Source organism: Dendrobates tinctorius, unplaced genomic scaffold (assembly GCF_039654945.1).
Source record: "Dendrobates tinctorius isolate UK_male_01 unplaced genomic scaffold, ASM3965494v1 ptg000075l, whole genome shotgun sequence".
NCBI classification, from domain to species: domain Eukaryota; kingdom Metazoa; phylum Chordata; class Amphibia; order Anura; family Dendrobatidae; genus Dendrobates; species Dendrobates tinctorius.
This window is the reverse complement of record NW_027361743.1, coordinates 32,979,781-32,995,286: the sequence shown is the minus strand read 5'-3', so window position 1 is coordinate 32,995,286 and position 15,506 is coordinate 32,979,781. Positions and strand designations below refer to the sequence as shown.

General features: G+C 40.5%; 1 protein-coding gene across 2 annotated transcripts in view; it reads right to left on the bottom strand.

Annotated features, from left to right (window-relative positions):
* MTUS2 (microtubule associated scaffold protein 2) overlaps positions 1-15,506 on the bottom strand; it is an 876,814-nt gene that overhangs the window by 228,811 nt on the left and 632,497 nt on the right. For both annotated transcript variants that reach the window (XM_073583159.1, XM_073583160.1), the window contains exon 5: positions 1,094-1,258. In XM_073583159.1, coding sequence (XP_073439260.1) covers positions 1,094-1,258 — 165 coding nt within the window. The remainder of the gene's footprint in view (positions 1-1,093; positions 1,259-15,506) is intronic.

Here is a 15,506-nt window from a genome sequence, read left to right as displayed (position 1 = left end):
CTCCACCTTAATGAGCGGGGCCATGTGATAACTCGGTTTGAACCAACGAGATGCAGATAGGGCGTGCAGGGAAGGTAAGTAGGATGTGTGCTGGAAGCCGTCGGCTGTAGCTGTAACTGTGTGCACTATTAAGAGAAATGAATATTCACTGCCAGCGCAGTAAGTATTCATGTCTCTTTAGCAGTGGGCACGGTTACAGCCGCAGCCGCCGCCTCCTGTCTCTGTGACCGGCTGCTTTGCGCTCCCCTGCCCCCGCTGTCTTTCTCCGACAATGACTCGTGTATAAGCCGGGGGGGGGGGGGGGGGGGGCATTTTCAGCACAAGAAAAGTGCTGAAAAACTAGGCTTATACACGAGTATACACGGTGTAATTAAAATAATGCATAGCAATAAAATAATAATTATTAGTAGCAGTGTTTTTATAATTAAATAATAAATACGAATAATGTGTATAATAAGGTATTATTTTAAATACAGTATTCTGAAAATAATTGTATAATGGCAATAATAATTATTATTAGTATCATTATATAATTTATAAATAATGATAATGTGTTTAATAATGTAATATTGTAATTATTTTAAAATAATTGTACAATAATATATAGCAAGAATAATAAACTATAATAATGATAAAATACAATCATTCCACAGCCATCAATAGACAGAGCAACACACAGGCTACAGAAGGCAACATTTTTAATGAAAACCCAATTACAAAAATGAATTTTAGCCAAAAATACAAGCATAAAATAAAGAAAAAAATGTCCCCAAAGGTGACCAACAACTTTAATTATGAAATGTTGTGCATTATTATGAATTTGTAATTATTTATTATATTAATCATTTTTATATATAGTTTTTATATTTTTTAGAATTTCAGAAACTATAAAATGTCATTTTTATGGCCGTGCGGATTCTGTAGTAAATTCTAGATCTCAGTTGCCATTAGACGGGCTGATGGTTCTGCTTTGTCATTATAGGAGGAAGAAGAAAAACATTCATTTAACTTAATGAGAAATTGTTTCCTTCCTGTTGGGATAATGCAGATGGCGAGTTATAGCAGGGATGTTATGTGGAATAGAATTGCTTACCAGCAGGTGATGTGGTTGTTTTCTTTGCTGGAAGCAAACTCCTGCGGGGTGCGACGGTGCTACTACACACTTCCAGTATTGTCCTATTCATACCCTTGGGGATCTCCTTTGAAGGCAGAGCTGTATTTTGAGTAGGATGCTCTTCATTTGTGAAGCTTGTACCTGCTGGAAATAAAAACAGTAGAAATTAGGCAATCACAAAATATGTATTGGGAAGTGTGAAGTGGGAATTTCAGCTATAATAACCAAAAGTGGAACATATTTAGAAACACGGTAATTAATCCTAAAATATATACAATTTATTCTCAAACCTTAATTGTTCAGTATCGGCTTTCCTTGCAACCTTTTCAATATGCACCTGATTGACCCAGATCATAAATAATATGATTTTGTTAGAAAAAGCCATATCTAGCCGGTAGTATTGTCATGCAAGTACAGCTTGGGTCTAACGGAATGGGAGTCCCTTGTAAAGAGTGTCTCATTCTGGATGAAAAAGTAGATTATTAAGTGGGGAATTCTGCTCTATGATATTTATAGATCCTAACGGGGCTGTTTTATGTGCAAATATTCCTTTAAATAACAGCCCTTAATTTATACTTTATAGGGGTTGTGTGGTTACTTAAAAAAAAAAAAGAGAAAAAAGTCTGTATACTATAAAATAATAAAATAAGTACCGGTAATAGTACCTGATCAATTCCCACATTGTTCCCTGTGCTACGGACTCTAGGGTTGGTCCCCCAGCCTTTGGATTTCCTGCTTGATTTGGATGTATGTGACCACTGCTGCCAATCATTAGCTGTATCTGTGATATTGCAATGATTGGTTTCTGGGGTAATATGTCCATCCAGAGTAGGAAATACAGAAACCAGCAGAAGGTCTAAAAAGCATTGGAACGGGAGAAGTAAGCACGGTAAGTTGGGTATTACCACTTCAACATTCTTTGCATACACTAGTAGTAGTTTGTATTATATCTTATCAGAAAAATCTTTCTCCATTTATGAGCCACTTATCTTTTCCCTGGCCTCCTGAACTTACCATCCACTCTAAAAAAAAAATAAATAAATAAAACAGCACAAATCTGTCTTGGTGAAAGTAAGATGGACTGTAAACTCACTGAAGTATCAGATTACACTCAATGGAGGGAGGAAGAGTGAGGAGAACCCAGTACAGTGAGAGAGTAGATAGACACAGACATCATCGTGCTGTAGATTTCAAAAAATGCTTTTCACTTCAATGTTGGATTTACAGCCACTGGTCAATACTGCTGTATAATGTTTTCCATGCTGTGCTAGTTCTGTGATATGAGAGTCATTATAACAGCTAGTCTCCAGCTCAGAAAACAATGAAAATCACAGAGCGAACAGATGAGAAAACTCATGGAAACTGGAGAATACAAGTCATGCAGTGGCCAGAAATATTGGTATTTCTCATCAATACATACAATGGCTTATTATTATTATTTATTTATATAGCGCCATTAATTCCATGGTGCTGTACATGAGAAGGGGGGTTACATACAAAGTTATAGATATCATTATTCTGAAAAGTCACCTCAAATGACAAGTACTGTACTCTTTAAAGAAAACCTGTCATTAGATTCATGCTGCTTGAACCTCAAGCAGCATTAATCAAACACTAGGTGTGTGACTGCAACCAGGTCTGTTTTACTCTGAAATGATGCTGTGTTTCAGAGTTAGCATATTTTGTAAAGACAGCTGGGGACTATGGAGAGAGATGCGATTAGTCCAATGATGACCCTAGATGACTTCTCCCGGCTTTTTCCTAATTAATTGAAAGATCTCTCCCTTTATACACACTTATGAGCGAGATGTGTCAATCAATTGTCGGTACCTCATCAGACTAGTAAAGGCTCTCATAAAGTCTCCTCCTGGCTGTTATGAATGTGTTCTCAGTCACACAAAAAAATGGAGGAAGAAAAGGCCAAATAAAGGAAGATGCAGGACCCACACCCAAGTGGTCCTTGTACAGACTAAACAGGTCCCTAACAGCACAACTAAAAAACATCTCCTCGGACCTGGCTTGCTAAAAGGCCATCAAGGGTTTTTTTTGTTCCCCCTGAAGAACCAGAGGGGAGGCCACCACAAATTGTATAAACCCAGAGTGAGAAACTAAACAGACTCACACAGGATGAAAATGGAAAAATAAAAAGAACCACAAAATAAACAAATTAAATGAAAACCTCCCAGACCCCAAATGTGGAAGAAAGGAAATGGTGCTGGGGAGAATAGCTCACAAACAAACTGCAGGAAGGCAACTGAGATTACCTAAAACAAGATAATCTCTACCTATGAGCTGGAACTCCAAACACCCATCTGTTATGCTGCAAGATTTGATCCGGCAGTCCTGTGCTCATCTCTTTCTACTGAGCCACAGCAGGTTCTGTAACTGTCCGGGTGCTAATTACCTTTTGCCTTTGTCCATTCTTGTCGGACATCAGGTGTTTTTCATTTGTTATCTAGCCTGTTGGTGATAGTCTTTAGTGGATTCTGCTTGGAGTCCTATCCCTATGTACGAGTATCTAGGCCAGTCAGATAAGTATACTGCTGGGATTTGTCTCTTAAGGGCCTTTTACACATAGGGATATCGCTAGCGATATCGCTAAAGCATCACCGATTTTGTGACGCAATAGCGATATCGCTACACGTGACACTTACCTCCAACCGGCCCCCCCGCTGGATATCGCTGATCATGCGAGATCGTACTGGTCCATTTCTCGTCGTCGGCGAGCGACGCATGGATGCAGGAGGAAGACATCATCAGAGCTGCCGTCTGACAAGTAAGTAAGGACCGCCGACCGCTGCTGCATTGCTGGTGAGATCTGCCCAATTTGGCAGCTCGCTAGCGACCATTTAGCGATGCACCAGCGATCCTGACCGGGTCGTATCGCTGTCGGGATCGCTGGTGCATCAATAAATGTAACGGGACCCTTACTCTGAACTCTTTCTCGATTCCTTAGGACATAAGTGATGCATTTGGCGGCTTTTTAGGGAGCTAAGTCCAAATTGTACTTCTCTAGTTTTACCTTCAGGGTTGATCCAGCAACTGGATGGGGATTTTGCAGCTTTTTTTAGTTAGATCCTTTATCCCCGTGTTTACTACCATTTGTGCATAACACCATGAACCTTAAAGTATGACCAGCAAAGAAGCCAGGTGCAAGGTGAGTATAAATTATGATTAGGATAGACGTAGTATTAGAATAGTTTTAGAATACTTAGTTTGATTTAGTTATGCTTTATTTTGTACAAAGTCTAGTCTAGCCGCTGTTGATAGATCTTAGTTTTCTAAGTAACACATAGTAAATAACTGGTATTAGTTATGTATACTTTAATCGGGCCCTACAGATAATTATGTGTTAATGTTGTCGCATTCATGTTTTATTGAGCTAGGCTGCAGGGATTGTTAATTGTTAATGAGTTAGTCAGACACAAGGTCTTATGGGAACAACACATTCTAGTAAAGTAATAAATAAATGACTATGAATGTTAAAATTTACCAATAAGAGCTAACTGCCTTGCTGATGGTTTCCATGTTGCCAAGTGAGAGGCACTCATTCAGATTAAAGGCTCTTTTACATAACAGCTTCTTTGCGTGTGCCATCCATTTTTTTAAAGGAACAATCAGGGACCCATTACAATCAATGTTCTTTTACCAAATTTAAAAAAAAAAAAATAAAAAAATTTAAAAAAAAGAGACGCCCTACTATAATTTGAGGTTTATGGGAGGAAATCGGGCCATGAAAAAAAAGCAAACAGCACTCGGATGCCATTTGTGTGTCATCCAAGTGCTGTCCATTTTTCACTGCAGTTAACAGGAGAAACTTTTTTTTTTCATATGGGAAAAAGAATTGACATACAGATTGTAAAATCGAATCTAGTACAGTAAAAAAAGGTCTGTTTTTTATGCACCATAAAAATATACCTGAAATGTAAAAACTGCCTAAAAATTAACTAAACAAATTGAGAAAACAGCAATTAAATGGTGATGAGCTATAAAATTACAATACTAGATTTAACATTTTCATAGTATGCAGTATGTAAATATCCCCTTCAGATAGGAGGAGATCAGGAACTCTACAGCCGCCTACTGAAGGTAGGAATCCGATAAATTCAATGTCGACCTGGAATGGACCTCGGATCAGACATGTAGTTTTAGGTTTTTGCCACTCATCAGGGCAAAGGAGCAGGACTGGATGGCTAGGAGAGAGGCCTCTGACAGGGGGTTTAAGTGAATGCGCATCAGTGTGCATCCGTATTTAACACTAAAATGGGTACAAGAATCTTTGTCATTTATTTATTATGTGAGAAAATCACTGATGAAACACTGATTTTAAAAACTAACACAAGAACAGAACAATAATTAACTCCGACCAAAAAAACTGATGAAAATTGTACTGTTTTTTTCGGTACCAGAAAAATCCCTGAAATCTGATACAGGCTTTAATCCAGACAAAATACTTGCTTTATCACGTTTTTGGTGAGGTTTTTGCAGCAGAAATGTGTCGAAAAACACTCCATATTGATATACCCATAAAATAATTAAGGATGTACCAATACCATTCAGAAAAAAAAGTTAAAAAAAACCCACATCAAAAAAAGCATCAGGGTAAGTGCACACGTAGTATTTTGGTTGTGCGGATTTTGATGAAAAATCCGCAGGTAAATCCACAGGACAAAGGTCCTGCGGTTTATCTGCGGATTAGCCTGCGGTTTGGCCCTGTGGTTTCACACCTCATAATGATAAGGTGTGAAACCATAGCGGAAACCGCACAAAGAATTGACATACTGCGGATTGTAACCCGCAGCAAATCCGCGTGGAAAAATCCGCAGCATGTGCACAGCGTTTTTTTATTTCCATAGGAAATAAAGGTACTGTACAACGCAGCAGAATCCGCAATGTGTGCACATACCCTCAGATACTACATGTTCTTACAATACTGTGCCCAAAAAATATTTATACTTTACAAGCTTTTTTAATGTGTATTTTTCAGCCAGGAAAATCCATGTCAAAAACTTTGTGTGGCGCTGGACCCAGGGAGGGTGAGTATTAGCTGATTTTATTATTTTGACCCAGCTCTGTCCATTAGATATGACATTTATAACTGCAACGTCCGTTTAAACAGCGATGTAATTCATACTTGCTAGTTTTTGGAAAAAGGGAAACCACCCGAATTCCGGGACAAGTTGACACATCTTCTAGATCTTGCCAAGGCCCCCTAAAACCCTCCCAGTAAAAGGCATTGGCAGTGACCTAATGGACATTTTGGGGGATAATATTTGTTGTGTTAGGAACGTAGTCAACAAATTGGAACTAACTAAAAAGTTGGCAAGTATGGTAGAACTTGAAGCTCTTGAGTCTGAATGCAAAATCTATAACATGGTCCTCACTTATAATATTATGCTGGTGTCATCTTGGGTGGCAGAAGGGTTTATGGTCAATAACGTTATTGGGGCATAGGTAAGAATGTTAGCCCTCTGCGTCCCTTTAGCTATTGCCCTAGCACTGCACCATTATAGTCAATGGCTCCATCAGGGCATATGCCCGAATCCAGTTTTGCAGGGAGTTTCGGACGTAAGACCCGATGGGGCCACTGAGCGTAGAGGGAAAACACTGTGTAAATGGACCCTTACCTTACGTAATATTTTGGAAATTATTTTTTTTATTTTTCTGCAGCTGAATAAGTCTCTGGCTGATCTGGACCAACGTCACTTGCTTGTTTTTATATTTTTCTCCTAGTCATGCTGCTGAGTCCTTATCCTTCCTTCTCCTGGGAGAAATTAAAGATAATTAAGAAATGGGGATGTAACACTCTGTTTTGGGTTCATTTACAGGTTAATGGCCCCTCACTGATACCAACTGATGAGATCCGCACTCTTTTTAATTATTAGCCTCTTAATTGCTGTCAATACTGACGAGTGACATCTGCAGATGGGCAGCAAATCTGAATATGCCGCATACTGAGAGACGCAACTTACAGATCAAAATTGCTTACTTTTAAGTTAAAACATCTCTCTGTTCTTGTTCGTCAACCGTAAAAAATGTATTATAAATACAATTTTCTCTTTAGGAAAGATGCAGTTTTATTCCTCTGCTTTACTATTGGGATATTTCCATGGAACTCTAATTGATAATACTCTCCAAAAAGCATGCTTAGGACTCATACACACAGTGACATTATGTTTTTTTTTGCAAGTTCACAGTTGCCTAAAGCCGCAATACAGCAACCATATAAGTCTCCATAAAAAAGTGTTGCACTTTGCATTAGTCTTCAACCACAAATCTCTGTAGATCAGGGCTGCTTCACTGTTTATACCCCAGAGTAATTGGTGGCCAAACACTGCCATGGGCATCACATCACTTTGAGAAAAATTCAACTGTGCCTAGTAGGGGCTGTACATTACGATAATATGACATCATTATGTACAATGTGCCATTTTACCAGACAACATAGTGACGAAGATCCAGTGGATCTGGCAGCTAATGACCTGCTAGAGATCTGAATGCAAGCATACAAGACAGTGAGACTATGGACCTTGCCTCGCAGGTTACTGCAGCCCTAGACAAGCCAACCAGACACCCAGCAATGACCCTTTGTGTCTTCCACAGCCTTGCTGGACCCCTCCATGGCTCAGCAATGCTCAATCCTCATTGGTTGCTATAGCTGACTTTGCTCCTGGCAGACAATTTAAAGGGAACTTAAACCAGGTCACCGTGCCTGCATCTTTGGCTGTGTCCCTTTCCTGCACTCAGTTTCTTGTGGTTCTGATCAACTTTTATCATGACCTTGACCTAATAGTTGGATATTGGTCCTGGTACTTGTACTTCTATTTTTGGCTCTGACTCTTGCTTTTCTTACTTGCTCCTATCTTGTCTTCTTGCTTTTTACATCCTGATATCTCTCCTAGTTATGAACTTTGGCTTACTTCCTGACAATGCTACTACTCCATCTGTTGTACCAATGTATGATGACCCTGGGAACCACAGGTTAGGGATATTAATTCAGTAAAATCCATAGCTCCTTGGGAGCTCAGTGTGGAAGGCCAGGGGATCCTTCAGACTCCCCACCCCAGCTTAAACCTGAGCCACTTAGGCTGGTTTCACACTAGCTTATGGAGGAGCTGCGGAGGGATGCAGACTTCCTCAGTGAAGCTCCGCTCACTGCCGTGCCTCCGGTCAGCTCCGCCTCCGTCAGCATGCGGCCTGCGTACCCAATCTTTAGCATTGGGTACGCAGGCTGTGCCAATGTATGTGGATGCCTCCGCATGCGTCTTTGTGACAGTGCGGTGACCGCAACAAAAAGCAACATGTTGCGTTCGGCACAGGTCACAGCACAGTCAAAAAGACGCATGCGGAGGCATCCACATACATCGGCATGGCCTGCATACCCAATGCTAAAGATAGGGTACGCAGGCTGCATGCCGATGGAGGCGGAGCTGACCGGAGGAGGTGTGAAAGTGGGCGGAGCTTCACTGAGGAAGTCCGCATCAATCCGCAGCTCCTCCATACGCTAATGTGAAACTAGCCTTACATGTCCAAATTTGGCCAACCCCAGAGAATTTACCACAATATGCCACTTTATACCATACCATATTGCTAGAATATTTATCCCTAGAAACAATGTCTCTAAGAGGGACACCATATGGCATTTGCATGGAAACGTGAAATTGTTTCTCCTACAGTGTTTCAATATGAAATCTGACAGATAAAACGTTGGCCTGCAACAGTATAAAATCAGCAGCCTATGGAATTTCAGAAAGGTTCACATTGACTTTTTTGCTGGCATATTAGTACTCTGTATAACGTGGGTGCTATACTGAGCTGTAAAACATCATAGAATCATAGAATCGTAGAGTTGGAAAGGACCTCCTGGTCCATCTGGTCCAATCCCCTGCTCAAAGCAGGATTCGCTAAATCATCCCAGTCAGATGTCTGTCCAACCTCTGTTTGAAGACTTCCATTGAAGGAGAACTCACCACTTCTCGTGGCAGCCTGTTCCACTCATTGATCACTCTAACTGTCAAAAAGTTTTTTCTAATATCTAATCTGTGTCTCCTCCCATTCAGTTTCATCCCATTGCTTCTAGTCTTTCCTTGTGCAAATGAGAATAAATTTGATCCTTCTACAATGTGACAGCCCTTTAGATATTTGTAGACAGCTATTAAGTCTCCTCTCAGTCTTCTCTTTTGCAAACTAAACATTCCCAAATCCTGCAACCTTTCCTCATAAGACAGGGTTGGCAGACCGGTCACCATTCTGGTCGCTCTTTTCTGAACTTGCTCCAGTTTGTTGATGTCTTTTTTAAAATGTGGTGCCCAAAACTGGACACAATATTCCAGATGAGGTCTGACCAAAGAGGAGTAGAGGGAAATAATGACTTCACGTGATCTAGACTGTATGCTTCTGTTAATACATCCTAGAATTGCATTTGCCTTTTTTGCTGCTGCATCACACTGTTGACTCATATTCAGTCTGTGATCTATTAGTATACCCAAGTCTTTTTCACATGTGCTGTCACTTAGCCCTATTCCTCCCATTCTATATATGCTTTTTTCATTTTTATTGCCCAGATGTAGTACTTTGCATTTCTCCCTGTTAAAAACCATTCTGTTAGTTGCTGCCCACTTCTCCAGTTTATTTATGTCTTTTTGAATCCTCTCTCTCTCTTCAATAGTATTAGCTATCCCTCCTAGCTTTGTGTCATCAGTAGTGTTGAGCATTCCGATACCGCAAGTATCGGGTATCGGCCGATACTTGCTGTATCGGAATTCCGATACCGACTTCCGATATTTTTTCAATATCGGAAGTCGGCATCGGAATCAGAAGTTCAAAGTTGATTGACAGCCTGACGTCATCATGATGCGCGGTGTGTGCGCATCATGATGCGCCGTCATTTCGGGCCTTCCGGGGGTCTCTGCCGGCCTGCCGGGGGGCTGTGTGGACTGCCCGGGGTCTGTACCGGCCTGCCGGGGGGCTGTGCCGGCCTGCCGGTGGTCTGTGCACCCTGTGGGGGTCTGTACCGGCCTGCCGGGGGGCTGTGCCGGCCTGCCGGTGGTCTGTGCACCCTGTGGGGGGCTGTGCCGGCCTGCCGGGGGGCTGTGCTGATGTCCAGGGGTCTGTGCAAGCATCGTCCGATGGGACTACAAGTCCCATCTGGCGATGCCTGCTACCATGACAGTGATTGACACATTAGCCAATGATGGGACAGTAGTAGTCCCATCATCCGGCTAATGTGTTAAATGTTAAAAAAAAAAAAAATACTACATACATACTACATGCATGCTACATACATACTACATACATACTACATATATACTACATGCATGCTACATACATACTACATGCTACATACATACTACATATATACTGCATACATACTACATACATACTACATACATACTACATGCATGCTACATACATACTACATGCTACATACATACTACATATATACTACATGCATGCTACATACATACTACATACATACTACATATATACTACATGCATGCTACATACATACTACATGCTACATACATACTACATACATACTACATACATACTACATGCATACTACATACATACTACATGCATGCTACATACATACTACATGCATGCTACAAACATACTACATGCTACATACATACTACATGCTACATACATACTACATATATACTACATACATACTACATATATACTACATACATACTACATGCATGCTACATACATACTACATGCATGCTACATACATACTACATGCTACATACATACTACATATATACTACATACATACTACATATATACTACATACATACTACATACATACTACATACATACTACATGCATGCTACATACATACTACATGCATGCTACATACATACTACATGCTACATACATACTACATACATACTACATATATACTACATGCATGCTACATACATACTACATGCTACATACATACTACATGCTACATACATACTACATATATACTACATACATACTACATACATACTACATACATACTACATATATACTACATGCATGCTACATACATACTACATGCTACATACATACTACATATATACTACATACATACTACATACATACTACATACATACTACATGCACGCTACATACATACTACATGCTACATAAATACTACATATATACTACATGCATGCTACATACATACTACATGCTACATACATACTACATATATACTACATGCATGCTACATACATACTGCATGCTACATGCATGCTACATACATACTACATACATGCTACATACATACCACATATATACTACATACATACTACATACAATACATTCATACAATACATACATAGACATACAGTACATATAACATAGAGTAACATACTTACCAATACTTGTCACATTGTTCCCCGAAGCCATTGTCTTTTACGGAATAAATATTAACATAACAAACCACAAAAATACTCACCCACGATCCGAAGCAGTCCACGAGTGTGTCCCACGACGATCTTGGGTAGAGAACTGCAGCATCAGCTGTTGCTGCCGTTCTCTATGGGCTGCAGGAATCCAATGACGGAAGGTAGGTATCCTTCCGCACTGTATTCCTCCGCCACTTAAAAAAAAAAAAAGTCCCTAGTCTCACTTTATGCCATTGCTGCGTGGGAATTTCCCACACAGCAATGGCATAAAGTGAGACTAGGGACTTTTTTTTTAAGTGGCGGAGGAATACAGTGCGGAAGGATACCTACCTTCCGTCATTGGATTCCTGCAGCCCGTAGAGAACGGCAGCAACAGCTGATGCTGCAGTTCTCTACCCAAGATTGTCGTGGGACACACTCGTGGACTGCTTCGGATCGTGGGTGAGTATTTTTGTGGTTTGTTATGTTAATATTTATTCCGTAAAAGACAATGGCTTCGGGGAACAATGTGACAAGTATTGGTAAGTATGTTACTCTATGTTATATGTACTGTATGTCTATGTATGTATTGTATGAATGTATTGTATGTAGTATGTATGTAGTATATATGTGGTATGTATGTAGCATGTAGTATGTATGTAGTATGTATGTAGCATGCATGTAGTATATATGTAGTATGTATGTAGCATGTAGTATGTATGTAGCATGCATGTAGTATATATGTAGTATGTATGTAGCATGTAGTATGTATGTAGCATGCATGTAGTATATATGTAGTATGTATGTAGCATGTAGTATGTATGTAGTATGTATGTAGTATGTATGTGGTATGTATGTAGCATGTAGTATGTATGTGGTATGTATGTAGCATGTAGTATGTATGTAGCATGCAGTATGTATGTAGCATGCATGTAGTATATATGTAGTATGTATGTAGCATGTAGTATGTATGTAGTATGTATGTAGTATGTATGTGGTATGTATGTAGCATGTAGCATGCATGTAGTATGTATGTAGTATATATGTGGTATGTATGTAGCATGTAGTATGTATGTAGCATGCAGTATGTATGTAGCATGCATGTAGTATATATGTAGTATGTATGTAGCATATACTGTATGTAGTATGTATGTAGCATGTAGTATGTATGTAGCATGCATGTAGCATATATGTAGTATGTATGTAGCATGTAGTATGTATGTAGCATGCATGTAGTATATATGTAGTATGTATGTAGCATGTAGTATGTATGTAGCATGCATGTAGTATGTATGTAGTATGTACAGTGGGGAAAAAAAGTATTTAGTCAGTCAGCAATAGTGCAAGTTCCACCACTTAAAAAGATGAGAGGCGTCTGTAATTTACATCATAGGTAGACCTCAACTATGGGAGACAAACTGAGAAAAAAAAATCCAGAAAATCACATTGTCTGTTTTTTTTTCATTTTATTTGCATATTATGGTGGAAAATAAGTATTTGGTCAGAAACAAGCAATCAAGATTTCTGGCTCTCACAGACCTGTAACTTCTTCTTTAAGAGTCTCCTCTTTCCTCCACTCATTACCTGTAGTAATGGCACCTGTTTAAACTTGTTATCAGTATAAAAAGACACCTGTGCACACCCTCAAACAGTCTGACTCCAAACTCCACTATGGTGAAGACCAAAGAGCTGTCAAAGGACACCAGAAACAAAATTGTAGCCCTGCACCAGGCTGGGAAGACTGAATCTGCAATAGCCAACCAGCTTGGAGTGAAGAAATCAACTGTGGGAGCAATAATTAGAAAATGGAAGACATACAAGACCACTGATAATCTCCCTCGATCTGGTGCTCCACGCAAAATCCCACCCCGTGGAGTCAGAATGATCACAAGAACGGTGAGCAAAAATCCCAGAACCACGCGGGGGGACCTAGTGAATGAACTGCAGAGAGCTGGGACCAATGTAACAAGGCCTACCATAAGTAACACACTACGCCACCATGGACTCAGATCCTGCAGTGCCAGACGTGTCCCACTGCTTAAGCCTGTACATGTCCGGGCCCGTCTGAAGTTTGCTAGAGAGCATTTGGATGATCCAGAGGAGTTTTGGGAGAATGTCCTATGGTCTGATGAAACCAAACTGGAACTGTTTGGTAGAAACACAACTTGTCGTGTTTGGAGGAAAAAGAATACTGAGTTGCATCCATCAAACACCATACCTACTGTAAAGCATGGTGGTGGAAACATCATGCTTTGGGGCTGTTTCTCTGCAAAGGGGCCAGGACAACTGATCCGGGTACATGAAAGAATGAATGGGGCCATGTATCGTGAGATTTTGAGTGCAAACCTCCTTCCATCAGCAAGGGCATTGAAGATGAAACGTGGCTGGGTCTTTCAACATGACAATGATCCAAAGCACACCGCCAGGGCAACGAAGGAGTGGCTTCGTAAGAAGCATTTCAAGGTCCTGGAGTGGCCTAGCCAGTCTCCAGATCTCAACCCAATAGAAAACCTTTGGAGGGAGTTGAAAGTCCGTGTTGCCAAGCGAAAAGCCAAAAACATCACTGCTCTAGAGGAGATCTGCATGGAGGAATGGGCCAACATACCAACAACAGTGTGTGGCAACCTTGTGAAGACTTACAGAAAACGTTTGACCTCTGTCATTGCCAAGAAAGGATATATCACAAAGTATTGAGATGAAATTTTGTTTCTGACCAAATACTTATTTTCCACCATAATATGCAAATAAAATGAAAAAAAAACAGACAATGTGATTTTCTGGATTTTTTTTTCTCAGTTTGTCTCCCATAGTTGAGGTCTACCTATGATGTAAATTACAGACGCCTCTCATCTTTTTAAGTGGTGGAACTTGCATTATTGCTGACTGACTAAATACTTTTTTTCCCCACTGTATGTAGTATATATGTAGTATGTATGTAGCATGTAGTATGTATGTAGCATGCATGTAGTATATATGTAGTATGTATGTAGCATGTAGTATGTATGTAGCATGCATGTAGTATGTATGTAGTATGTATGTAGTATATATGTAGTATGTATGTAGCATGTAGTATGTATGTAGCATGCATGTAGTATATATGTAGTATGTATGTAGCATGTAGTATGTATGTAGCATGCATGTAGTATGTATGTAGTATGTATGTAGTATGTATGTAGTATATATGTAGTATGTATGTAGCATGTAGTATGTATGTAGCATGCATGTAGTATGTATGTAGTATGTATGTAGTATATATGTGTTATGTATGTAGTATGTATGTAGTATGTATGTAGTATGTATGTAGTATGTATGTAGTATGTATGTAGCATGTAGTATGTATGTAGCATGCATGTAGTATGTATGTAGTATTTTTTTTTTTTTTTAAACATTTAACACATTAGCCGGATGATGGGACTACTACTGTCCCATCATTGGCTAATGTGTCAATCACTGTCATGGTAGCAGGCATCGCCAGATGGGACTTGTAGTCCCATCGGACGATGCTTGCACAGACCCCCGGACATCAGCACAGCCCCCCGGCAGGCCGGCACAGCCCCCCGGCAGGCCGGCACAGCCCCCCACAGGGTGCACAGACCACCGGCAGGCCGGCACAGCCCCCCGGCAGGCCGGCACAGCCCACCGGAGCCTGCACAGCCCCCCTGGCAGGCCGGCACAGCCCCCCGGCAGGCCGGCATAGACCACCGGAGCCTGCACAGACCCCCTGGCAGGCCGGCACAGCCCCCCGAAAGGCTCGTACAGACCCCAGAGAGGCTGTACAAGGGAAAAACAGGATTTTTCTTATTCCGATACCGGAAGTCCCATAGACTTGAATGGGACTTCCGGTATCGGAATCGGCGATACCGATACTTTTTTTTAAGATCGGCCGATCCATTCCGATCCGATACTTTGAAGTATCGGACGGTATCGCTCAACTCTAGTCATCAGCAAATTTAATCAGTTTACCCTCAATTCCTTCATCTAAATCATTGATAAAGATGTTGAACAATACAG